Genomic DNA, 26,476 nt, shown 5'->3' on the forward strand with positions numbered 1-26,476 from the left:
CTTGATAGGCACTGTCTGTATGTGGTCAGATTGCTATCAAACCTGAAAAATGTGAATGAACAGAATATAATTACATTTTGTTCCCCACACAACTATGTCCATCTGTACACATCCAGACATCCACAATCAAAACCCACTAACCATTTATTTCAAAATCATTTCTGATCTTGTTGTGGTTCAAGATTGCAATTTGTTAATACTATGGGTCCCTTTAGTGGCAATGAATATACCAGTAGTTCAAATACATTACGCGTTGTCATAACGTTAATGATTGTGATGCTTTTTGCCTTATCTTCTGTGAACATTATGGTTAGATTCCATTGTGATCCAATGTACCATGTTTGTGGTTCACAATAGTAACCCAAATCTGACCAGAATCTATCCCACAATAGATAGTGTATGTATATATATATATATCATCTTGATCTGATGTGTGGTCAAATACAGAGATCTACGAGATTAAATATGCTATTTGGATGTTCTTTTAAACACCTATTCATTCTGAGACACATGCCGTTCTCTGAATTCAGAATTCACACCTTAAAGAAAAGACAAATATTTTTTTATGAAGGTGAACACCATCAGAAACATTTTATTTTCCATTTCCTAAGTAGGTCGAGATGAAACACTAACAACAATAAAAAAACATGAACGAGTCAGCAATATTGTCACCCTGGTAACGTACGTACATAGGTTGGTTTTAGGCCTGTGTTCTGTGTCTCACCACTTCCTGTCTAGCCTAGTGAGTAAAACTTCTTACAAGGGAAGTTTACACTTCAGTTTCACTTGTTGTCTACTGTATGATTTTGACTTACTCACTTAGGCCTTAAATATAACATTATAATGATAAAAGTCACTATTATTCAGTACTATTCCAAGGCATTTCTACATTGTAGAAGACAACACAAATCAACACAGTCCTTATTGCTAACAAGGTACATCTATAACATAAAATAATATACAAAAATTACTTTTTCAAGGCGCTCCCATCAATGCAAACTAATTATATCTACAGTAATAAACTGTTAATGAATTAGCCTGGTCATTTGAACAGGCAAAGTGCTAAACGGCCCCGCCAGGCCACCGTCACAGGCCCTAGCAGTGTTGGTAACACTTTACTCAAAGTCTGTAGATATAATTCTTTATAAGTTGTTATGAACATGTATGAACCTTTTATAATGTGTTATTATAAGGATTATTATAAACCTGGTCATTCGAGCCCTGAATGCTGATTGGCTGAAAACCACGGGTATGACACAAAATTACTTGTTTACTGTTCTAAATATCTTAGTAACCAGCTAATAATAGCAATAAGGCACCTCAGGGGTTTGTGGTATATGGCCAATGTACCATGGCTAAGGGTGCTACGTTATGCCTAAGAACAGCTCTTTGCCATGGTATTGGCCATATACCACATCCCCTCGAGCCTTATTGCTTAATTATATTATGTCATGTTTCTCAACTGACTCAAAATGGCTGTTATTTACTCAGGATCAATAGGAAACTACAATACACCATGTTAAGGGGGTCTTATATGCTTAAGTTATGACAAGTCTTATAATGCACCATAATGCATTTTAATTACAGTCTTTAAGTAAGTGCTACCGCAGTGATGTCTACAGTGGCGTCCCGACATCCTCGGTGGAGTCTGCCTTCATATCAAAGACCAGACCGTTCCTATACATCAGCATGGTGACTTCACAGTCAATCTCTCTTTGGCTTGGATCGGCAGTTTCTAGACTTAACACCTGGCCCCTAAAATTAGAGGTCAGTGGGTCACTGACTCCATCTGGTGTGCTGGAGTCTCCAAGGCTCTTCTCGTTCGAGTCTTCACACACCTCCAGGAGAGGGGCTTCCTCAGGGTTGGGATCTTTGCTGCTCTTGTCATGTAGCTGCAGTTCATGCACCTCTTCCTTAATCTCATACATGTCCTGTTGAGACCAAGTGATTCCAATTCAAGACCAAATCCTGACTTGAGATGCCCCGAGTTCACTAGAACTCTGGCTGCACAGGTTCGAAGGGACTCGAACAGTCAGGCAAATGTCTCAATGATAACAGTATCAATACATGACTTGGACAAAGGTTCAAGTTAGTTACGCTTTCCAAGTATAACGCACCAGTTAGGCATTATTTAAACTGTTACGTAAGAAAGTTTACCTCATTCACATTCGTTTCTATACCAGCTGTTAAATACATTTTGGGGTGCAATATTGTTTGTTGAATGCATGGAAAGTTTGTGGCGACTGAGTGCAGAAGGCAGTTTCTCCTCAGATTGTGCTTTGCTTGCTCAGCAGGTGCTTTCCTCCCACCAATTCACATAGACATAAGCACAACTATGGTCGTAATCACTAACCCTACCTTTTATGGTGACAGTTTGACAGGGCTCGAGTCATTGCACTACTTTTTGCATCAATCGTGGCTATAGCATTACTCTATAATTTTAGATTTTATGTAAAAGAACAAAGCATGTAATGTGATCAGTGTCTACTTTAAATTCTGTTTTGTATCAATAATGTGATGCATGTATTCTGACACTAGCACAGTCCAAACTTTTTTATATTTATGGAAAATGTGGAGTTCTGCACAGAAAAGTCAGAACACAATCCTAAATATGTAAATTGTTAATTGGATCCTACCTGAGTACTCGCTCGATAGTTCTTGGACTCTGCGACCATAGGACGTGGTATTGGTGGGAAGATCTTGCTTTTATGTCTGAGAATTAGAATAAAGGTTAAGATGCTGTTTAGTATGATGTGTGAAATCTTGTTGATGTTTTTATAAAATGAACAATATTCATCCCGGATAGACCAGGTTTTCTTGCTAGTCCTGAAGATATGTTGTAAAAAATATATATATCAGCTCACCTCTTGATGATGATAAATAAGCATATTGTTATTAATATTGCAATTAAAACAATTATGCCAGCTATCATCCAACCTTATTGGAGAAGATAAAGAAGATCATTGTATTATTTTCTGTTGGTGAGTTGTTAGTGTTAAGCATCTTGAGTCTGTATGAACACATAATCCAAGCAGCATCCACATGTCAATCATTTGAATAGTAAAAATCGCTACTGGAAAAAAATAATAATAATCATAATCATAACATGTATGTATGTACTCTCAATTTCAAAATAGTTAGAACGTTTTGATTGTTCTCTGGTCTAGTACTTTCCTGATTCATACCAGTAATGGACTTGGGTTGAAGCTTTGTCAAGATATGTATAGATATATTTGGTCCTGAGCCTGCGGCTGTTGCTCCAGCAAGATAGATATTGTATACGGACTTAGGTGTCAGGTTTTGGATAAGGTACTCTGTTTTTGATGCTGAAATGTTGTGACACTCTGATAAGAGACAGAAATGTGATATTAATATTCATAAGTCAAAAGTCTGGACAAACCTACTCATTCAAGGGTTTTTCTTTATGTTTTACTATTTTCTACATTATAGAATAATAGTGAAGACATTAACTATGAAATAACACATATGGAATCATGTAGTAACCAACAAAAAAGTGTTAAACAAATCAAAATATATTTTATATTTAAGATTATTCAAAGGAGCCACCCTTTGCCTTGATGACAGCTTTGCACACTCTTGGCATTCTCTCAATCAGCTTCATGAGGTAGTCAGCTCAAATGCATTTCAAATAACAGGTGTGCCTTGTTAAAAGTTAATTTGTGTCACGGCCGTCGAAAGAAGTGCACCAATGTGCAGCGTGGTGAGCGTATATTCTCTTTTATTTTAATGTCGCCAACAAAACAAGAAACAAAATAAACGACCGTGAAGCTTCCGAGGGCTATAGTGCCACTAACAAAGTCAACCTCCCACAAAGACAGGTGGGAAAAAGGGCTACCTAAGTATGGTTCTCAATCAGAGACAACGATAGACAGCTGTCCCTGTTTGAGAACCCTACCCGGCCAAAAGATAGAAATACAAATAATAGAACTAAAGAACATAGAATACCCACCACAAATCACACCCTGACCAAACCAAATAGAGACATAAAAAGTCTCTCTAAGGTCAGGGCGTGACAGTACCCCCCCCCCCCCCCCCCCCCCCAAAGGTGCGGACTCCGGCCGCAAAACCTGAACCTATAGGGGAGGGTCTGGGTGGGCATCTATCCGCGGTGGTGGCTCAGGTGCGGGACGCAGACTCCGCTCCACCACTGGCTCACCCCACCTTGGTGGCACCTCTGGTGCGGGGACCCTCGTCGCCGAACCCGGACTGGGGACCCTCGTAGCGGGCCCTGGATTGGGCACCCTCGTAGCGGGCCCTGGATTGGGCACCCTCGTAGCGGGCCCCAGACTGAGCACCCTCGTTGCGGGCCCCGGACTGGGCACCCTCGCTGCTGGCCCCGGACTGGGCACCCTCGCTGCTGGCCCCGGACTGGGCACCCTCGCTGCTGGCCACGGACTGGGCACCCTCGCTACGGGCCCCGGACTGGGCACCTTCGCTGCGGGCCCCGGACTGGGCACCTTCGCTGCGGGCCCCGGACTGGGCACCTTCGCTGCGGGCCCCGGACTGGGCACCTTCGCTGCGGGCCCCGGACTGGGCACCTTCGCTGCGGGCCCCGGACTGGGCACCTTCGCTGCGGGCCCCGGACTGGGCACCTTCGCTGCGGGCCCCGGACTGGAGACCGTCGCTGCGGGCCCCGGACTGGAGACCGTCGCTGCGGGCCCCGGACTGGAGACCGTCGCTGGAGGCCCCGGACTGGAGACCGTCGCTGGAGGCCCCGGACTGGAGACCGTCGCTGAAGGCTCCGGACTGGAGGCCGTCGCTGGAGGCTGCGTGCCATGACTCCTCGCTAGAGGCTTCGTGCCATGGATCATCACTGGAGGCTTCGTGCCATGGATCATCACTGGAGGCTTCGTGCCATGGATCATCACTGGAGGCTTCTTGCCATGGATCATCACTGGAGTGAGGAGATGTATGGGCAGTCTGGTACGTGGAGCTGCCACAGGCCTCACCAGGCTGGGGAGACATACAGGAGACTTAGTTCTGGGCGCAGGCACAGGACTCACCAGGCTGGAGAGACATACAGGAGGCCTTGTCCTTGGCAGAGGCACCGGATACACTGGGCCGTGGAGGCGCACTGGAGGTCTCGAGCTTAGAGCCTGCACAACCCGTCCTGGCTGGGTGGTTATCTTCACCCTGCAAATGCGGGGCGCTGGCACAGGACGCACTGGGCTGTGCAGACGTACCGGAGACACAGTGCGCAGAGCCAGCGCAGGATATACTGGGCCGAGGAGGCGCACTGGAGGTCTGGAAAGCAGGGCTGGCACAACCCGTCCTGGCTGGATGCTCACCCTAGCCCGGCAGATGCGGGGAGCTGGGATGTATCGCACCGGGCTGTGAACGCGCACTGGAGACACCGTGCGCTCCAGCGCATAACACGGTGCCTGACCAGTATGACGCTCGCCACGGTAAGCATGAGGAGTTGGCTCAGGTCTCCAACCTGACTCAGCCAACCTCCTCGTGTGCCACCCAAAACATTTTTTGGGGGCTGCCTCTCAGGCTTCCTTGCTAGCCATGTTCCCTCATAACGATGCCATTCCGCCTTTGCTGCCTCCAGCTCCTCCTTGGGACAAGGATATTCCCCAGCCTGCCTCCAAGGTCCTTCACCGTCCAGGATTTCCTCCCAAGTCCATGAGTCCCCCTTACCACGCTGCTTGGTCCTTTTGTGGTGGGAGGTTCTGTCACGGCCATCGAAAGAAGTGGACCAAAGTGCAACGTGGTAAGCGTACATTCTCTTTAATTTTAATGTCGCCAACAAAACAAGAAACAAAATAAACAACTGTGAAGCTTCCGAGGGCTATAGTGCCACTAACAAATTCAACCTCCCACAAAGACAGGTGGGAAAAAGGGATACCTAAGTATGGTTCTCACTCAGAGACAACGATAGACAGCTGTCCCTGTTTGAGAACCCTACCTGGCCAAAACATAGAAACAAATAACAAATAATACAAATAATAGAACTAAAGAACATAGAATACCCACCCCAAATCACACCCTGACCAAACCAAATGGAGACATAAAAAGGGTCTCTAAGGTCAGAGCGTGACAATTTGTGGAATTTCTTTCCTTCTTAATGCGTTTGAGCCAATCAGTTGTGTTTTGACAAGGTAAGGGTGGTATACAGACGATAGCCCTATTTGGTAAAAGACCAAGTCCATATTATGCCAAGAATTGCTCAAATAAGCAAAGAGAAATGACAGTCCATCATTACTTTGAGACATGAAGGTCAGTCAATCTGGAAAATGTCAAGAACTTTGAACGTTTCTTCAAATGCAGTCACAAAAACCAACAAGCGCTATGATGAAACTGTCTCTCATGAGGAAGAGCCAGAGTTACCGCTGCTGCAGTGGATAAATTCAGTAGAGTTAACTGCACCTCAGATTGCAGCCCAAAAAAATGCTTCAGAGTTCAAGTAGCAGACACATCTCAACATCAACTGTTCAAAGGAGACTGCGTGAATCAGGCCTTCATGGTTGAATTGTTGCAAAGAAACCACTATTAAAGGACACCAATAATAAGAAGAGACTTGTTTGGGCCAAGGAACACGAGCCATGGACATTAGACTGGTGGAAATCTGTCCTTTGGTCTGATGAGTCCAAATTTGAGATTTTTGGTTCAAACTGCCGTGTCTTTGTGAGACGCCGAGTAGGTGAACAGATGATCTCCGCATGTGTAGTTCCCACCGTGAAACATAGAGGAGGAGGTGTGATGGTATGGGGGTGCTTTGCTGGTGACACTGTCAATTATGTATTTAGAATTCAAGGCACACTTAACCAGCATGGCTACCACAGCAGTCTGCAGCGATACACCATCCCATCTGATTTGCACTTAGTGGGACTATCATTTATTTTTCAACAGGACAATGACCCAACATACCTCCAGGCTGTGTAAGAGCTGGAATTTGAAGAATCTAAAATACAACATATATTTTAATTTGTTTAAAACTTTTTTTGTTTACTACATGATTCCATGTGTGTTATTTCATAGTTTTGATGTCCTCACTATTATTCTACAATTTAAAAAATAAAGAGAGAACCTTGAATGAGTAGATGTGTCCAAACTTTTGACTGGTGCTGTAAATAGTATTATAATTAATTCATTACACAATTACACATGTTCACCACAGAGCATTAACTCATCTAGTTAGGAGGATAACTTTACTTTTTATTTCAATCGCCCCATCATTTTGGCTTCTTGTGTAGCAGACTTCGTAGTGTGTAAGGAAGCCTTGCTGGTCTTGCACAGGAATAGGTTTCCAATGCAGCTTTGCAGAGTTGGTTATTACATTAACAGTGAAATTCTCAGGTGCCTTACTAGGTGCTGAAAAAAGATATTCCTGTTAAATACTGCATACAGTATTTTGTAGTAAAGAACTACATCATCTAGCATTGCTGTGACAGTCAGATTTTTTATATGAGCTTTGCTTACCACCCTCTTTTTTATACATGAGACGCATTTCTGTTGTTTGTGGCTTTCCATCAGTTTGTTTGTGAACGAGGTAAAAGTAACGTACATAGTCGTCCATCTCTAAAAATCAAAACCAGACATTATCTTCAGTTCAAGAGATATACTGTACCAACTGTATATCTTGGTATATCACAGTAAGACGAATACAGACATTTCTTATTCATAAAAAAAGATATACTTTTCGTGAAGTTCCCCCTTACTTTGTCTGATAGATTTGAGTGTTTCCTCCACTGTTCCATTCATAATCTTTGATATATTCACTTTGGCTGGTTGTGTTTCTCCGTCTGTTAGCTTGTACCATTCCAGACAGGAATTTTTAAGGCGAGGGGTATAATTGCGTGGGATGAGTTTGTCATCAGGCCAAGCTAATTGGAAATGAAATAACAAAATGTTGATTTAAGTGTAGAAATAGATTAAGCAAAAGCACAAACGTGCACACAAACTCGCGCACACACACACAAATGCACACACATACTTACACTTCCTGGGATATGTAATATATTTTGCTGGGACAAGGATATGAGTCTGCGATGACTTTCCCACCTTATTAAAGGAAAGAATGTAACCACTGACAGCAGAGTAAGTCACATAAACACTGAACTCAGTGGTAGTGATATTGGTGTGGTTCTTTCGCTTTAGTTGGCAAGGCCAAATATGGAGAGAGAGGTTATATTTCACCTGTCCCACAGAGACTGGATAAGGTGGTGTCTGGAAGACACAGGGGTACAAATTAAGTTATGCAACTGTTTAAAACACAAATTGAGCCTAATCGTAATCAGAAGATTCTAGAATGTTGATTAATTTTCAACGCTGTGTAACATTCTGTAACTTACACCCCAAGTCAGCTTGAGTAGTCGGGTACCATTGTTAAAATCCTCCACTGTCCACTTAACCTCTGTGGGATTTTGGATTTCTGCAACAAAATTACAGTTACAACCAGAAATGGTAAGCCAGGAAAATGTCTCTATCTTGGGGCAGAGTCAGTCAATTCAAAATTCAGACAATTTTTCAATGAAATGAAATTGAAATTCATGAATTGAAGAACTGGATATTATTTCCAATCATCATCTACTGCAGTAGGCCTATATATGTAAGAACAGAATTGACTGATTTCAAATAGTATTGCCCTTAAACCTGATGAGTTGGACTATAGGCGGCTGCAAAGAGTGTTACATTAAAATATCAATTTCTCACCAGTGGGAACGTCCAATATTGGAGTCCAGTCGCTCCACAGGGGACATTTGACATGCTTGGACTTTTGTCTGACCTGCAGTTGGTACATGTATTGGTTCTGGAGATTCTCCAGAGTGACCAAGGCTGTACAGACAAACACAGGTTTACAGTCTCACTCTAGTGATAGTTTTGCACTGTTTGAACACTCAGGCTGAATTTTATTCAGACCCAAACGAACATTACAATGAGGTGTTGTCGCTCTACTGCATTTGGGATATGCCAGAAAGGGCTGCTTATTTCTCAAAAGAGCTTAAAGTGAAACTGAAAGTAGCTCACCTTGTTTGACTTGTATTTCAGTTGTGTTCTAGAACAACAGAGAACATTTTTAATTAATTAAGACAAAATACTAATCATCAGAAAATAAGAAAACAATGAATGGAAGCATTGTTGCAAGGAAAAGAAGAGGTCTCACCCATATCCCGGAGGTTTTCTCTAATCTTCTGAACTTGACCTCTAATACAACATCTTCCGGCATGTGATTTTTCACTTCTATGACAAAAGTGTCCTTTCAGAATTGTTTGCATTTTTTTACGACTACATTTTTATTTGACTTCTAGACTATTTTCTCTGGTGTTACTTGAAATGTAACACATCATACCATCTGATATCTTATAAACTCTTGAATCTTGGAAAATGTTCACTTTGAGCACGGCCTTTATTACCTTCCTTGTTAACCCAGCTGAGGGTAAGATTACTTGAGGATCTTGACATAGACATATTTTGGGGCGCTTCATACTTAACTGCAGGGAAATAACAAAACGTTATACCTTAACAAGGATTACAATATGACTCTTGGGATTAAAATCATACCATGGTTATTCATGTGAAGTCCTTTGTGGATTCTTAATAATAATAATAATAATAATACTTTTTACTTGGCAGATGCCTTTCAGGACACTCAATGACATCTTACACTAAAAGTAGGCCTACATAGAATCTAGTGCAGTACATCAAATCATAAAATCAAGTGCATCAATCAATAGTGCAATTAAAAGGACCAGACGAAACAGTACAGATCACATAGGGCTACTGGAAAGACATGGGGGGTAGGAAAGTCAATCAGGCACCAAAGGCTATCTGGAAGACAGGTTTTGAGGTTTTTTTAATGTTTTGACTGTGTCTGCATTTTGTATTACTTAGCCTGTATTTTACATAGAAAAACAGAATCTTGTGAATAAAAAAAGTTTTTTTTTTTACCACTTTCATTAAGTCGAACAGAGGTACTGTTTGACTGGCAGCTCCAGTTGCCTATATAAGCAACCACCCATAGATCCACGGGCACTTTTTCGAGCACTTTATCGTCATTCACAAAGATAAAGCTCTGCTGATTTTTGCCCAATGATTTTTTATTTTCAGCAGAATTGGAGCGCCTGAAAACATTAAGGATGACAGCAACATTTGGTACACACACACTAAACAGATATATAAAATCAATTAAATGTATTAATAAAGCCCTTTTTACATCAGCCGATTTCACAAAGTGTTATACAGAAACCCAGCCTAAAACCCTAAACAGCAAGCAATGCAGATGTAGAAGCACGGTAGCTAGGAAAAACTCCCTAGAATGGCAGGAACCTAGGAAGAAACCAGGCTCTGAGGGGTGGCCAGTCCTCTTCTGGCTGTACTGGGTGGAGATTATAACAGTACATGGCCAAGATGTTCAAACATTCATAGATGACCAGCAGGGTCAAATAATAATATATGCATTTCAGAAACAGAAAAGGAATAATAGTTTATTGATTGGGGATCTACTACAGTTTATTGTGCCTTGTGCTTGACGATTAACTGTCTTCACACTGTCAGCCTTCACACTGTCATCTACCAGTCCACATAACATGCACACACACGCACATTTCACAACACTTGTCATAGCATAAAGTAACTAAGTCAGAGGTCTCTCACATACAGTGCAATCGGGAAGTATTCAGACCCCTAGACTTTTTCTACATGTTGTTACGCTACAGCCTTATTCTAAAATTGATTAAATTGTTATTTTTCATCAATCTACGCACAACACCCCATAATGACAAAGCAAAAACAGGTTTTTAGAAATGTATAAATAAAAAACATCACAGTACTTTATTGGAGCACCTTTGGCAGCGATTACAGCATCATATCTTCTTGGGTATGATGCTACAAGCTTGGCACACCTGTATTTAGGGAGTTTCTCCCATTCTTCACCGCAGATACTCTCAAGCTCTGTCAGGTTGGATGGAGAGTGTTGCTTCACAGCTATGTTAAGTTATTTCCAGAGATGTTCAAGTACGAGCTCTGGCTGGGCCACTCAAGGACATTCAGAGACTTGTCCCAAAGCCACTCCTACGTTGTCTTAGCTGTATGCTTAGGGTTGTTGTCCTGTTGGAAGGTGAACCTTCACCCCAGTCTGAGGTCCTGAGCAGGTTTTCATCAAGGATCTCTCTGTACTTTGCTCCGTTCATCTTTTCCTCGATCCTAACTAGTTTCCCAGTCCCTGCCGCTGAAAAACATCCACACAGCATGATGCTTCCACCACCATGCGTCACCTCCAGATGTGATGCTTGGCATACAGGCCAAATAGTTCAATCTTGGTTTCATCACACCAGAAAATCTTGTTTCTCATGGTCTGAGAGTCCTTTAGGTCCCTTTTGGCAAACTCCAAGTGAGCAGTCATGTGCCTTTTACTGAGAAGTGGCTTCCGCCTGGCCACTCTACCATAAAGGCCTGATTAGTAGAGTGCTGCAGAGTTGTCCTACTGGAAGGTTTTCCAATCTCCACAGAGGAACTCTGAAGCTCTGTCCGATTGATCATTGGGTTCTTGGTCAACTCCCTGACTAAGACCCTTCTCCCCCGATTGCTCAGTTTGGCCGGGCGGCCAGCTCTAGGAAGAGTCTTGGTGGTTCCAAACTTCTTCCATTTAAGAATGATGGAGGCCACTGTATTCTTGGGGACCTTCAATGCTGCAGACATTTTTTGGTACCCTTCCCCAGACCTGTGCGTCGACAAAATCCTGCATGGAGAATTCCTTCGACGTCATGGCTTGGTTTTTGCTCTGACATGCACTATCAATTGTGGGACCTTTATATAGACAGGTGTGTGCCTTTCCAAATCATGTCTAATCAATTGAATTTACCATAGGTGGACTCCAAGTTGTAGAAACATCTCAAGGATGATCAATGAAAACAGGATGCACCTGAGCTCAATTTCGAGTCTCATAGCAAAGGGTCTGAATACTTATATAAATAAGGTATTTCTGTTTTTTATTTTTTATAAATTTGCTAACATTTAAAAATAAATATTTTTCATTTTGTCATCATAGGGTATTGTGTGTAGATTGGTGAGGACAAAAATGATTTAATACATTTTAGAATAAGGCTGTAATGTAACAAAATTTGGAAAAAGTCAAGGGGTCTGAATACTTTCCGAATGCACTGTAATAGCAAACTGGATCCTGCCAGGTTCATGGAGGCATACTAATAACACTCTGAGTTTGAGGTCTCTGTCTGTGTAACTTATGGAAAGTGCACAAACATGCATAGCTAGTTAACTTACTTGTAAAAAAGCTCATAGGTGGCATTTTGCATAGGCCCAGACTTCGTCCATTCACATGTATAGGTGGTAGCTTTTTCAGTTTTCTTGTAGCATTGAGGACTAGAAAGATATTTACTAGTTGTCCCTTTATTAAGAAATGTAAAACGAGTGTTTAAATGAAGAGAAAAATTATATGAGTTGCTGTCCTTTTCAGTAGTATGTATTCAACTTATTTTCTCTCTCCAGAGAGTGTCGAGTTAAACTGAATATCCCCTCCGTAATTATTGGGACAGTGAAGCATGTTTTGTTATTTTTGGGTCGGTATTTCAGCACTTTGTATTTGAAATTATACAATGACTGAGGTTAAAGTGCAGATGGTCAGCTTTAATTTGAGGGTATTTTGATCGATATCGTGTGAACCGTTTAGAAATTAAAGAACTTTTTGTACATAGACCCCCAATAGAAATTAATGGTAAATAATGTTTCATTTTGGAGTCACTTTTTCTTGTAAATAAGAATAGAATATGTTGCTAAACACTTCTACACTTCTACCATGATTACAGATAGTCCTGAATGAATCGTGAGTAATGATGAGTGAGAACGTTAAACGCACAAATATCATACCTCCCAAAATGCTAACCTCCCGTTATTGAAATGGTGAGATATGATATTTGTGCGTCTGTAATTTTCTCACTCCTCATTATTTATGATTCATTCAGGACTATCCGTAATCATGGTAAAATCCACATTAATGTAGAAGTGTTTAGAAACATATTCTATTCTTATTTACAATAAAAGTGACTCCAAAATGACACAATACATTATTTACCATTCATTTCTATTGGGCACCAAATTATCTGAAACATAACCAAAACAAACAGAACATGCATCCAACAGGTTTGTAGAGTCACAGACTATGTACAAAAAGTTCTGTAATTTCTTAACGGTTCCCACGATATGGATGAAAATACCCTCAAATTAAAGCTTACTGTCTGTACTTTAACCTCAGTCATTGTTTGATTTCAAATCCAAACTTTTGACGTAAAGACCCAAAAGAAGAAAAAATGCTTCAGTCCCAATAAGTATGGAGGGCACTGTATATTATGAGTGGAATATGCTATTAATTATTATATCATATTAGATGTTACTTTGCATAAGCATCCCCAAATGAGTATTTCAAAAATTAGATAGAAATATAATTGTAACTATCAGTGTGAAATAAATTCTACACATATTTCATCTGTAGTTCTGTACAGATCATTTACAGTAGCAGCGCTGTCACAAGCTAACCAAAAGCTTCCGCATTGTCACACCTTGATCACAGTAAATGTGTCTTAGCGTTCTCTTATGGTTTTGGCAGTATGACAAGGGTATCACTACAGAGATAAGCTGAACAGGACTGATGCTGAGCCAAGAGCCACTGAAAGCCGCTGAGTAGAGAGAAATATAATCGTACCTTGAGCTATTACCATAGCAAGAACCAGAAACCCTGGCAGGAACCAGTGTTCTTTTGCCTCCATCACCTCAACAACCCCTTGAGGGAGTTAGTGTGTAAAGTGTCCAAACAGGTGGTTATCCAGGGTTGATCCGTCTGCGTATAGCCAAGGAGACTTGGGTTTGCTGGACTGTTAACACTGTTCCATGCAGACGTCCTCAAACCTGTTTCAGTTACTCTTCTTGTAAATGAAACTGTGGGGAGAGAAATGTCAGCATACTCTCGTTCTTTCTCAGGTAAGAAGGCAGAGCAAGCGGCCTCTCAACCACAAACCACAATGTTGGGGGAGGGGACTGTTCTGACTGTTGGGGGATTAAGGTGCCACATTGACGTATTGTTACCACTGTTGGCCACTGCGATCTGGGGTGACTGAAAATATCATACCTTCCCACACAAAAGCATCATCTATTTTCACACGGTTCCTGAAACAACCAACTCAGGCTTTGATGGACACTTTCATATCGAAAGCATCACTCATCACAGAGGTTTAGAAGCATTTCTTTACAATGGTTTGCTCAACCAATCTGAATGAAGCCACTTTGTGAGGTCTTTCTGGGAATCAGCTGAAGGTGAGGTCAATTTTGAGGCTAAAGATTGAAACTTATCCTCTCTTACATCCTCAAATTGGATTCCCATTTTCAGTTTCCCTGAAATGAATGCCTTTCTTTACCATTGCCTTAATTTAAAGAACTTTACATTAATAAATTCAGCATATTTCACAAACTTTAGTAAATGTCATTACTAACAGGCTGAAATAACGTAATGTCAGACAGGTTGAACTCTAGGTGAAATAACGTCATTACTTGAAATGTAGTTGACGTCAATATAGACAACTTGAAATAACATACAAACATAATGTACCCTAACACATTTACAAGCCATGGTTCTCAAAGTTTAGAGAACCACAGTGTATCAAAGACACAGCAACATCCAACAATCACTGACTTTACATCCATTCAAGAATCAACCCCGCTGGCTCTGAATAAGTAGAAGGATGGGAATGAAACTCTGTAACATCTTACATTTGTGTGAATTGTCTTTTTTTTATTGTGTTGGCTAAAGCATTGTACAGCAAATAAAATGCAAAAAATAACTAATAAGTAATACTTCTGGTGAGGAGCACCATAGCTGACGATAGACCTGGAGTGGAGTTCCTCTTTAAGGGCAATTTGCGTATGGAAATATAACACACATTTAATATCAGGTGGAATAGGTACATTTTTGAGGTATGGCGTGATTAAAACTTCTTAGGGATCGGTATCCCGTCAACGGGCCAGTTGTAAATCATGCAGCGCCTTGTGTCACGATCGCAGATTTTTAGAGAAACAACAAATGTCGGTACATATAAGTGCCTTGTATCGACTGAAAGCTTAAATTCTTGTTAATGTACCCGCACTGTCCAATTTACAGTAGCTATTACTGCTGAAAAAATGGCATGCTACTGTTTGAGGAGAGCTCTGTCACGATCGTGTGGAGGATTGATGGACCAAAACGCAGCTTTAGGAAAGTAAGCCATCTTCTTTTATTTTTAAAGATGACGAAAAATAAACACGACACGAAACACTTTAACAAAACGAACAAAAACAACAAACGACCGTGAAGCTAAATAACGTTGTGCACTTACACACACAGGCTACAAACGTTCTGACATAGACAATTACTCACAACCAATGAGAGCCTATGGCTACCCTAAATAAGGCTCCCAATCAGAGACAACCGAAATCAGCTGTCTCTAATTGGGAACTCATTCAGGTAACCATAGACTCTCCTAGACAACTAAACATACATAGACAACACTAGACACATGTACTCCACACAAACCCATATACTATACCCAACAACCCCTTTACCATAAAAACACCCAAAACCAACAAAACACAAACATTCCCCATGTCACACCCTGACCTAACTAAAATAATAAAGAAAACAAAGAATACTAAGGCCAGGGCGTGACATAACCCCCCCCTTAAGGTGCGAACTCCGGGCGCACCATTACACAGTCTAGGGGAGGGTCTGGGTGGGCTTCCATCCACGGTGGCGGCTCCGGCTCTGGTTGTGGTCCCCACGTCACCACAGTCCCTAACCACCTCCTAGGCTTCCTCCAAATGACCCCCCTCCACATTAACCCCATTGCATTAAGGGGCAGTTCCGGACTAAGAGGCAGCTCCGGACTAAGGGCCAGTACCAGGGTCAGGGGCAGTACCAGGGTCAGGGGCAGTACCAGGGTCAGGGGCAGTACCAGGGTCAGGGGCAGCACCAGGGTAAGGGGCAGCACCAGCGTAAGGGGCAGCACCAGGGTAAGGGGCAGCACCAGGGTAAGGGGCAGCACCAGGGTAAGGGGCAGCACCAGGGTAAGGGGCAGCTCCGGACTGAGGAATGGCAGCTCCGGACTGAGGGACTGCAGCTCCGGACTGAGGGACTGCAGCTCCGGACTGAGGGACGGCCCATGGCTGGCTGACAGATCTGGCTGCTCATGGCTGGCTAACGGATCTGGCTGCTCATGGCTGGCTGACGGATCTGGCTGCTCATGGCTGGCTGACGGATCTGGCTGCTCATGGCTAGCTGACGGATCTGGCTGCTCATGGCTAGCTGACGGATCTGGCTGCTCATGGCTAGCTGACGGATCTGGCTGCTCATGGCTAGCTGACGGATCTGGCTGCTCATGGCTAGCTGACGGATCTGGCTGCTCATGGCTAGCTGACGGATCTGGCTGCTCATGGCTAGCTGACGGATCTGGCTGCTCATGGCTAGCTGACGGATCTGGCTGCTCATGGCTGGCTGACGGATCTGGCTGCTCATGGCTGGCTGACGGATCTGGCTGCTCATGGCTGGCTGACGGATCTGGCTGCTCCTGTCTGGTTGGCGGCTCTGGCAGATCCTGTCTGGTTGGCGGCTCTGGCAGATCCTGTCTGGTTGGCGGCTCTGGCAGATCCTGTCTGACGGACGGCTCTAGCGGCTCCTGTCTGGCTGGCGGCTCTAGCGGCTCCTGTCTGGCTGGCGGCTCAGCGGGCTCATGGCAGACGGGCGGCTTTGCAGGCTCATGGCAGACGGGCGGCTTTGCAGGCTCATGGCAGACGGATGGCTCAGATGGCGCTGGGGAGACGGATGGCTCAGATGGCGCTGGGGAGACGGATGGCTCAGATGGCGCTGGGGAGACGGATGGCTCAGATGGCGCTTGGCAGACGGGCAGTTCAGTCATCGCTGTGCAGACGGCAGACTCCTGCCGGCTGAGGCGCACTGTAGGCCTGGTGCGTGGTGCCGGGACTGGTGGCACCGGGCTGGGGACACGCATCTCAGGGCTAGTGCGGGGAGCAGCAACAGGACGCACAGGACTCTGGGGACACACAGGAGGCTTGGTGCGTGGTTTAGACACTGGTGGTAAAGGGCTGGAGACACGCACCATATAGCTAGTGCGTGGAGGAGGCACTGGTGGTACTGGGTTGGGGCGGGGAGGTGGCGCCGGAAATACCGGACCGTGCAGGCGTACTGGCTCCCTTGAACGCCGAGCCTGCCCAACCTTACCTGGTTGTATGCTCCCCGTCGCCTGACCAGTGCGGGGAGGTGGAATAACCCGCACCGGCCTATGTAGGCGAACCGGGGACACCATGCGTAAGGCTGGTGCCATGTACGCCGGCCCGAGGAGACGCACTGGTGACCAGATGCGTTGGGCCGGCTTCATGACATACGGCTCAACGCTCAGTCTAGCCCGGCCGATACGTGGAGCTGAAATGTACCGAACCGGGCTATGCACGCGTACAGGAGACACCGTGCGCTCTACTGGTAACACGGTGTCTGCCCGTACTCTCGCTCTCCACGGTAAGTACAGGGAGTAGGCGCAGGTTTCCTACCGGACTTCGCCACACTCCCTTTAAGGCCCCCCCCAAGAAATTTTTGGGTTGTACTCACGGGTTTCCAGCCTTGTCTCCGTGCTGCCTCCTCATCGCCTCCTCTCGGCTTTAGCTGCCTCCAGCTCTTCACGAGGAAGGCGATATTCTCCCGGTTGAGCCCACGGCCCCTTACCATCCAGTATCTCCTCCCATGTCCATGAATCCTGTGTAGGTAGGTCCTGTTGCCGCCTTCCATGCCGCTTGGTCCTATAATGGTGAGTAATTCTGTCACGATCGTGTGGAGGATTGATGGACCAAAACGCAGCTTTAGGAAAGTAAGCCATCTTCTTTTATTTTTAAAGATGACGAAAAATAAACACGACACGAAACACTTTAACAAAACGAACAAAAACAACAAACGACCGTGAAGCTAAATAACGTTGTGCACTTACACACACAGGCTACAAACGTTCTGACATAGACAATTACTCACAACCAATGAGAGCCTATGGCTACCCTAAATAAGGCTCCCAATCAGAGACAACCGAAATCAGCTGTCTCTAATTGGGAACTCATTCAGGTAACCATAGACTCTCCTAGACAACTAAACATACATAGACAACACTAGACACATGTACTCCACACAAACCCATATACTATACCCAACAACCCCTTTACCATAAAAACACCCAAAACCAACAAAACACAAACATTCCCCATGTCACACCCTGACCTAACTAAAATAATAAAGAAAACAAAGAATACTAAGGCCAGGGCGTGACAAGCTCCTAACAACAAAACACCTTTTTCACCGCGATAGGTTTGATAAATTCACCTCTGAAGATGAAATGTGAACTTACATTCTTAAATCTTACTCTGATTTATCATCCAAAGGGTCCCAGTGTCGTTTTGTTAGATAAAATCCTTTTTCATATCCTAAAAAGGTCCATATAGCATGCACGATCTATTTTGTATTTCCACTTGTTCAATTTGCAAAGAAAGGAATCTGTGAAAATCCAACCCTAAACATTGTTTCAACCAGTCAAATCACGTTCGTATGTATTCCTCAGAGATCCTAGAACGTAACCAGACTTCACTATATCATTAGGGGTGTAGTATATTTTATAGGACACCAAATTTGGTCAGAGAGCGACGCCTTCATGGCACGCCGATGCCACGGGCGTTCTTCACTTGATCGACTCTAACTTTGTCAAATAAGCACCAGTCGGGGTCAAACAAAGCTAGCTAGATAGCCAATGAGCTGGGCTTTACGGGAGTATCCAGTATCCGGTAAAACCCTGTATCTGTCGCATAATGTAGCTGCTAACCTTGTGTGACAGCATGCCTTTTCCTTTTGGACAAAAATTACAAGAATATGGAGAGTTATGAAGTTTTGAAAACTGGTTGTTTTGCAAATGTTGAACTCATAATATGGCTACTAATACTGGAAAGCTAAATCAAAGTCCAAGTATACAGATTTGATGATATTCTTGCAGAAAATTTTGATATGAATGCTAATGTCTCCTTGCCCAAATGTACCTGGGTGACTTCACACTAAATGTCATGTAGTTTGCTCATATTTCAAGTTATCCGTTTGAAACTTTGTACATACACTGCTGCTATCTTGTCGACACCATCGGAATTAGAAGCAGAGTGATGGCTAGAAGTGGGACCTTTCTGTTGGATTTCAAAGATGGTAGTAGAAAAATAAGCGTTTTTTTTCTTTGTATTTTCTTCTACCAGATCTATTGTGTTATATTCTCCTACATTCAACTCACATTTCCACACACTTCAAAGTGTTTCCTTTCAAATGGTACCATATACTTGCTTCAGGGCCTGAGCTACAGGCAGTTAGATATGGGTATGTCATTTTAGGCGAACATTTTTTTAAAATGGCGCTATCCCTAATTAACACTTTTTGGTTACTACATGATTCCATATGTGTTATTTCATAGTTGATGTCTTCACTATTCTTCTACAATGTAGAACATAGTAAAAATAAAGAAAAACCCTAGAATTAGTAGGTGTGTCCAAACCTTTGACTGGTACATACACATACACACAGGGAGTACCAGTACCAGATCAATGTGCAGCGCAGGACGTTGGTGGCACCTTAATTGGGGAGGGTGGGCTCGTGGTAATGGCTGGAGCGGAATTTATGGAATGGTAGCAAATACATAAAACTAATGGTTTCCGTGTGTTTGATGCCATTCCAGGAGCTTCATTCCAGCCATTATTATGAGCCGTCCTCCCCTGAGCAGTTTCCACTGATGTGCAGAGGTACGAGGTATTTAAGGTAAATACACTACCGTTCAAAAATTCGGGGTCACTTACAAATTTCCTTGTTTTTGAAAGAAAAGCAATTTTTTTGGCCATTTAAAATAACATCAAATTGATCAGAAATACATTGTAGACATTGTTAATGTTGTAAATGACTATTGTAGCTGGAAATGGATGATTTTTATGGATTATCTACATAGGCATACAGAGGCCCATTATTAGCAACCATCACTTCTGTGTTCCAATGGCACGTTGTGTTAGCTAATCCAAGTTTATAATTTAAAAGGCTAATTGATCATTAGAAAACCCTTTTGCAATTATGTTAGCACAGCTGAAAACTGTTGTGCTGATTTAAAGAAGCAATAAAACTGGCCTTTAGACTAGTTGAGTATCTGGAGCATCAACATTTGTGGGTTCGATTACAGGCTCAAAATGTCAAAGAATCCGGCGTCGGTCTAGCAATGGAGTCATAAACCGCACGGGGGCGTTGCGATTCCCCTGTGTTGTGGACATCGCCATTGAAATGCATGACATCCGGCTAATGGATATTGTGAACGAGGCTTTAGGGGGTAAATTAATCGTACACTCAACATTTATACATATTTTATTTGACTTTTCTCTCCCAACATTTTCTCCAGGGCCGATTGATTACCATGATCAACACTCTCACCATTGCCCTCGCCAAGTTAAGGGAGTGACCACTGTTCCAACAGCGCTGTCGCTTCTCAGTTCTTCACTGGTGCGCTTTGGACTACACACTTGACGCGCGCCTTTTCAGAAACGTATTATCTTTGCTGAGTTTGCTTTCCTTGACATGTTGTGTTGACAGTGTTGAGAATAGTTAGCGAAGATGTGCTGAAGCCACCGGTAAACGATAGCTTGTTGACAGTTATTTTTAGTTCCCGCACGATGAAAGACAAACGGACCGCGAAATCACCAGTGGTGCACGGTGACAAGTGAAGTGCAAATAGCAGTCAACAGAGGTCCCTTTTGGAAGGAATCGTAGAACGATGAAGTCGAGGAGAGACAAACTGAAAATCCCCTCCCTTACTTTGGAGTAAGTTGTATGTTTTTATATAGTGTATAATTTATGCATAAATGATCTACATAACTGAATAATTAAATGTTGTCCGGGAACCAGGGGAAATCACTTGAATAGTTACTTAAGTTACTTTCGAAAGACGTCTTATGTGCTTTATACGAAAAGACAACAGGTTACAGTTGTGTGCCAATGTATTTCTCAACTCTACCAGTTGCAACCAGTTTGTGGAACGCAGTATGGAACCCGCAGAATGGAACCTACAGACCCAATAGTGTGTATCGAAACACACTGCATCTTGTAGACTACAAAAGTTTTGAACTTGCACTTGATTGTGTGATTATTGTGGTGTAGAACTCGCAACATTAATTAATTGTTCTGTCTGTGATCTATATAAGCAATAAAGCCCGAGGAGGTGTGGGATATGGCCAATATACCACGGCTAAGGGCTGTTCTTCAGCACGATGCAACACGGAGTGCCTGGACAGCCCTTAGCCGTGGTATATTGGCCATATATCACAAACTAATATAAACTGGTTACCAACGTAATTAGAGCAGTGTACCTGCTGACAAAACGTGTCATAACTGTGGTAATATGGTCATAACACTGTCATAACTTATGTTGCATTATTTTATGGCTGGTTATGACACCCACATAGGAGTGTCAAAACTCATATTTTTTCAAATGTGTTTTTTCCCTGCCAAGAAGTTTCCTTTCATTTGAAAGTGTGTTTCTTAAACCATTTGTTGTTGTTGTTATAATTAATTCTTTACAGTCATGTTTTTTCATCATTTTTAATCACTTGTAGAAAATACACTTTATGACACTGTCGAATCCAGGCTCGAATCCAGGCTGTATCACAACCGGCCGTGATTGGGAGTCCCATAGGGCTGCGCACAATTGGCCCAGCGTCGTCCGGGTTTGGCCGGAGTAGGCCGTCATTGTACATAAGAATTTGTTCTTCATTGACTTGCCTGGTCAAATAAAGGTTAAATAAAAAAATAAAAAATAAACATACAGTCGTGGCCAAAAGTTTTGAGAATGACACAAATATTAATTTTCTCAAAGTCTGTTGCCTCAGTTTGTATTATGGCAATTTGCATATACTCCAGAATGTTATGAAGAGTGATCAGATGAATTGCAAAGTCCCTCTTTGCCATGTAAATGAACTGAATCCCCCAAAAACATTTCCACTGCATTTCAGCCCTGCCACAAATTGACCAGCTGACATCATGTCAGTGATTCTCTCGTTAACACAGGTGTGAGTGTTGACGAGGACAAGGCTGGAGATCACTCTGTCATGCTGATTGAGTTTGAATAACAGACTGGAAGCTTCAAAAGGAGGGTGGTACTTGGAATCAATGTTCTTCCTCTGTCAATCACGGTTACCTGCAAGGAAAAATGTGCCGTCATCATTGCTTTGCACAAAAAGGGCTTCACAGGCAAGGATATTGCTGCCAGTACGATTGCACCTAAATCAACCATTTATCAGATCATCAAGAACTTCAAGGAGAGCGGTTCAATTGTTGTGAAGAAGGCTTCAGGGTGCCCAAGAAAGTCCAGCAAGTGCCAGGACCGTCTCCTAAAGTTGATTCAGCTGCGGGATCGGGGCACCACCAGTACAGAGCTTGCTCAGGAATGGCAGCAGGCAGGTGTGAGTGCATCTGCACGCACAGTGAGGCAAAGTCTTTTGGAGGATGGCCTGGTGTCAAGAAGGGCAGCAAAGAAGCCACTTCTCTCCAGGAAAAACATCAGGGACAGACTGATGTAAAAGGTACAGGGTTTGGACTGCTGAGGACTGGGGTAATGTAATTTTCTCTGATGAATCCCGTTTGATTGTTTGGGGCATCCGGAAAAAAGCTTGTCCGGAGAAGACAAGGTGAGCGCTACCATCAGTCCTGTGTCATGCCAACAGTAAAGCATCCTGAGACCATTCATGTGTGGGGTTGCTTCTCAGCCAAGGGAGTGGGCTCACTCACAATTTTGCTTAAGAACACAGCCATGAATAAAGAATGGTACCAACCCATCCTCCGAGAGCAACTTCTCCCAACCATCCAGGAACAGTTTGGTGACAAACAATGCCTTTTTCAGCATAATGGAGCACCTTGCCATAAGGCAAAAGTGAAAGCTAAGTGGCTTGGGGAACAAAACATCGATATTTTGGGTCCATGGCCAGGAAACTCCCCAGACCTTAATCCCATTGAGAACTTGTGGTCAATCCTCAAGAGGCGGGTGGACAAACAAAAACCCACAAATTCTGACAAATTCCAAGCATTGATTATGCAAGAATGGCCTGCCATCAGTCAGGATGTGGCCCAGAAGTTAATTGACAGCATGCCAGTGCGGATTGCAGAGGTCTTGAAAAAGAAGGGTCAACACTGCAGATATTGACTCTTTGCATCAACTTCATGTATTTGTCAATAAAAGCCTTTGACACTTATGAAATGCGTGTAATTATACTTCAGTATTCCATAGTAACATCCGACAAAAATATCTAAAGACACTTTGTGGAAATTAATATTTGTGTCATTCTCAAAACTTTTGGCCACGACTGTAGGCTATGTTGTAATGGAATGTTTTACCTTGTGTGGTAGGGTTTTGGGGTTTTGACACCATTATGGTGTCATAATCAGACATAAAATAACTACAGTGCTAGGTTTTGTGGGTTTTGACACTCTTATGTAGGTGTCATAGCCAACCATAAAATAGCACAATGTATGTCACAACAGGTTTAAATATGTGTCATGACAGTATTATGACCATATTATGACAGGTTAAGACAAGTTGTCAACTGATATGACATGGTTATGACCTTGTCATAACATGTTATGACGCTAGGTGTCAAGTAAAGTGTTACCGAAATGGAATCAATTATCAGATCATAAACTGAGAATTTAAGGGATACTTCTCACTTTGTTGGGGGGATGGGCATAGGCTAGATTGAGGGATACTTCTCACTGTTGTTTGTTTCAATGCAAAAATAGGCAAGCTACATTAGATCACAAGCTACATTAGATCACAAGCTACATTAGATTACATTAGATCTTTTTCAAAGATACTTTAGCACACAGATTATTTGCCCTCTTCTTAATTATTGTTAAAATGGTTTCCGATGTCACATAGCTTTGCTTCATTATGACCAAAATCCCAATTCACATCGCTCACTCCCTACTCATTTTGAAAATATGCACCAATTTTTCAACCGCTTTACTGTGATTCCTACCTCCCTCAAAGCATTAGCATTGCTGTAGTTCTTTTCTTTCCACCCACTCCTTCCTGAGCCAATGTAACCAGGGCTGCTGCCTGCCTTCTGCCCACTAGACGTTGATCTAAAAAGCGTACCTTCGGAGCTTCTTCTCCAAAACTTACCTGACTCTCGCATGGATCACAAGCTCAGCACATGGTATTGACCCCCAGTTTTGTGGGGGCAGCACGATGAGCATTAAAACCGCACTGCAGAGCCCCTTTTCTAAACGAGCACATTGTTCACAGAACGCTTCACACCAAGTTATTTCCACAAAATTAAACAAAAACATGGGAGCTCTCAAGTTTGAATGTGTGATGCAGCAAATTCAGCACCCCCAAATATCTACAGTTGAAGTTGGAAGTTTACATACACCTTAGCCAAATACATTTAAACTCAGTTTTTCACAATTCCTGACATTAAATCCTAGTAACAATTTCCTGTCTTAGGTCAGTTAGGATCCCCACTTTATTTTAATAATGTGAAATGTCAGAATAATAGTAGAGAGTGTCACGGCCGTCAAAGGAAGTGGACCAAGGTGCAGCATGGTGAGAGTACATATTCCTTTTTATTTGAAATGACACCAACAAAAACAATAAACCATACAAAAATGACCGTGAAGCTTAAGGGCTATAGTGCCACAAACAAAGACAACTACCCACAACGGAAGGAGGGAAAAAGGGCTACCTAAGTATGGTTCCCAATCAGAGACAACGATAGACAGCTGTACCTGATTGAGAACCATACCCGGCCAAAACATAGAAACACAAAATCATAGAAAACAAAACATAGAATGCCCACCCCAAATCACACCCTGACCAAACCAAATAGAGACATAAAATGGCTCTCTAAGGTCAGGGCGTGACAGAGAAAACGATTTATTTCAGCATTTCTTTCTTTCATCACATTCCCAGTGGGTCAGAAGTTTACATACACTCAATTAGTGTTTGGTACCATTGCCTTTAAATTGTTTAATTTGGGTCAAACGTTTCGGTTAGCCTTCCCCAAGCTTCCCACAATAAGTTCTGTGAATTTTGGCCCATTCCTCCTGACAGAGCTGGTGTAACTGAGTCAGGTTTGTAGGCCTCCTTGCTTGCACACACTTTTTCAGTTCTGCTCACAAATTTTCTTGAGGATTGAGGTCAGGGCTTTGTGATGGCCACTCCAATACCTTCTTTGTTGTCCTTAAGGCAATTTGCCACAACTTTGGAAGTATGCTTGGGGTCATTGTCCATTTGGAAGACCCATTTACGACCAAGCTTTAACTTCCTGGCTGATGACTTGAGATTTTGCTTCAATACATCCACATAATTTTCCATCCTCATGATGCCATCTATTTTGTGAAGTGCACCAGTCCCTCCTGCAGCAAAGCACCCCACAACATGATACTGCCACCCCCGTGTTTCACAGTTGGGATGGTGTTCTTCGGCTTGCAAGCCTCCCCCTTTTTCCTCCAAACATAATGATGGTCATTATGGCCAAACCGTTCTCTTTTCGTTTAATCAGACCAGAGGACATTTCTCCAAAAAGTACGATCTTTGTCCCCATGTGCAGTTGCAAACCGTAGTCTGGCTTTTTTATGGCGGTTTTGGAGCAGTGGCTTCAACCTTGCTGAGCGGCCATTCAGGTTATGTCGATATAGGCCTCGTTTCACTGTGGATATAGATACTTTTTTACCAGTTTCCTCCAGCATCTTCACAGGGTCCTTTGCTGTTGGTTTGGGATTGATTTGCACTTTTCTCACTAAGGTACGTTCAACTCTAGGAGACAGAATGCGTCTCCTTCCTGAGCGGTATTTTTTTTTAATTTATTTTTTATTTTACCGTTATTTTACCAGGTAAGTTGACTGAGAACACGTTCTCATTTGCAGCAACGACCTGGGGAATAGTTACAGGGGAGAGGAGGGGGATGAATGAGCCAATTGTAAACTGGGGATTATTAGGTGACCATGATGGTTTGAGGGCCAGATTGGGAATTTAGCCAGGACACCGGGGTTAACACCCCTACTCTTACGATAAGTGCCATGGGATCTTTAATGACCTCAGAGAGTCAGGACACCCGTTTAACGTCCCATCCGAAAGACGGCACCCTACACAGGGCAGTGTCCCCAATCACTGCCCTGGGATATTTTTTTAGACCAGAGGAAAGAGTGCCTCCTACTGGCCCTCCAACACCACTTCCAGCAGCATCTGGTCTCCCATCCAGGGCCTGACCAGGACCAACCCTGCTTAGCTTCAGAAGCAGGCCAGTAGTGGTATGCAGGGTGGTATGCTGCTGGCATGGTATGACGGCTGCGTGGTCCCATGGTGTTTATCCTTGCGTACTATTGTTTGTACAGATGAACATGGTACCCTCAGGCGTTTGG

General features: G+C 43.1%; 2 protein-coding genes across 3 annotated transcripts in view; one reads left to right on the forward strand and one right to left on the reverse strand.

The window, feature by feature from the left end:
- Positions 1-564: 564 nt before the first annotated feature.
- LOC129867365 (interleukin-6 receptor subunit beta-like) lies at positions 565-13,939 on the reverse strand. Its single transcript, XM_055940722.1, has 16 exons — positions 13,682-13,939; positions 12,247-12,370; positions 9,916-10,088; positions 9,381-9,458; positions 9,131-9,207; positions 8,995-9,022; positions 8,680-8,802; positions 8,319-8,398; positions 7,965-8,193; positions 7,686-7,850; positions 7,447-7,545; positions 7,180-7,338; positions 3,186-3,344; positions 2,865-2,937; positions 2,637-2,712; positions 565-1,931 (listed from the first exon to the last, which is right to left on the reverse strand). The coding sequence occupies exons 1-16, from the start codon at positions 13,743-13,745 to the stop codon at positions 1,617-1,619; spliced, it is 2,022 nt and encodes a 673-aa protein (XP_055796697.1). The 5' UTR covers positions 13,746-13,939; the 3' UTR covers positions 565-1,616.
- Positions 13,940-20,343: 6,404 nt separating this feature from the next.
- Positions 20,344-26,476, forward strand: part of LOC129867366 (microtubule-associated serine/threonine-protein kinase 3-like) — a 58,642-nt gene continuing 52,509 nt past the window's right edge. For both annotated transcript variants that reach the window (XM_055940723.1, XM_055940724.1), the window contains exon 1: positions 20,344-20,884. In XM_055940723.1, the coding sequence (XP_055796698.1) occupies positions 20,838-20,884 (47 nt within the window). In that variant the 5' untranslated portion in view covers positions 20,344-20,837. The remainder of the gene's footprint in view (positions 20,885-26,476) is intronic.

This window comes from Salvelinus fontinalis, chromosome 12 (assembly GCF_029448725.1).
Source record: "Salvelinus fontinalis isolate EN_2023a chromosome 12, ASM2944872v1, whole genome shotgun sequence".
Lineage (NCBI taxonomy): Eukaryota > Metazoa > Chordata > Actinopteri > Salmoniformes > Salmonidae > Salvelinus > Salvelinus fontinalis.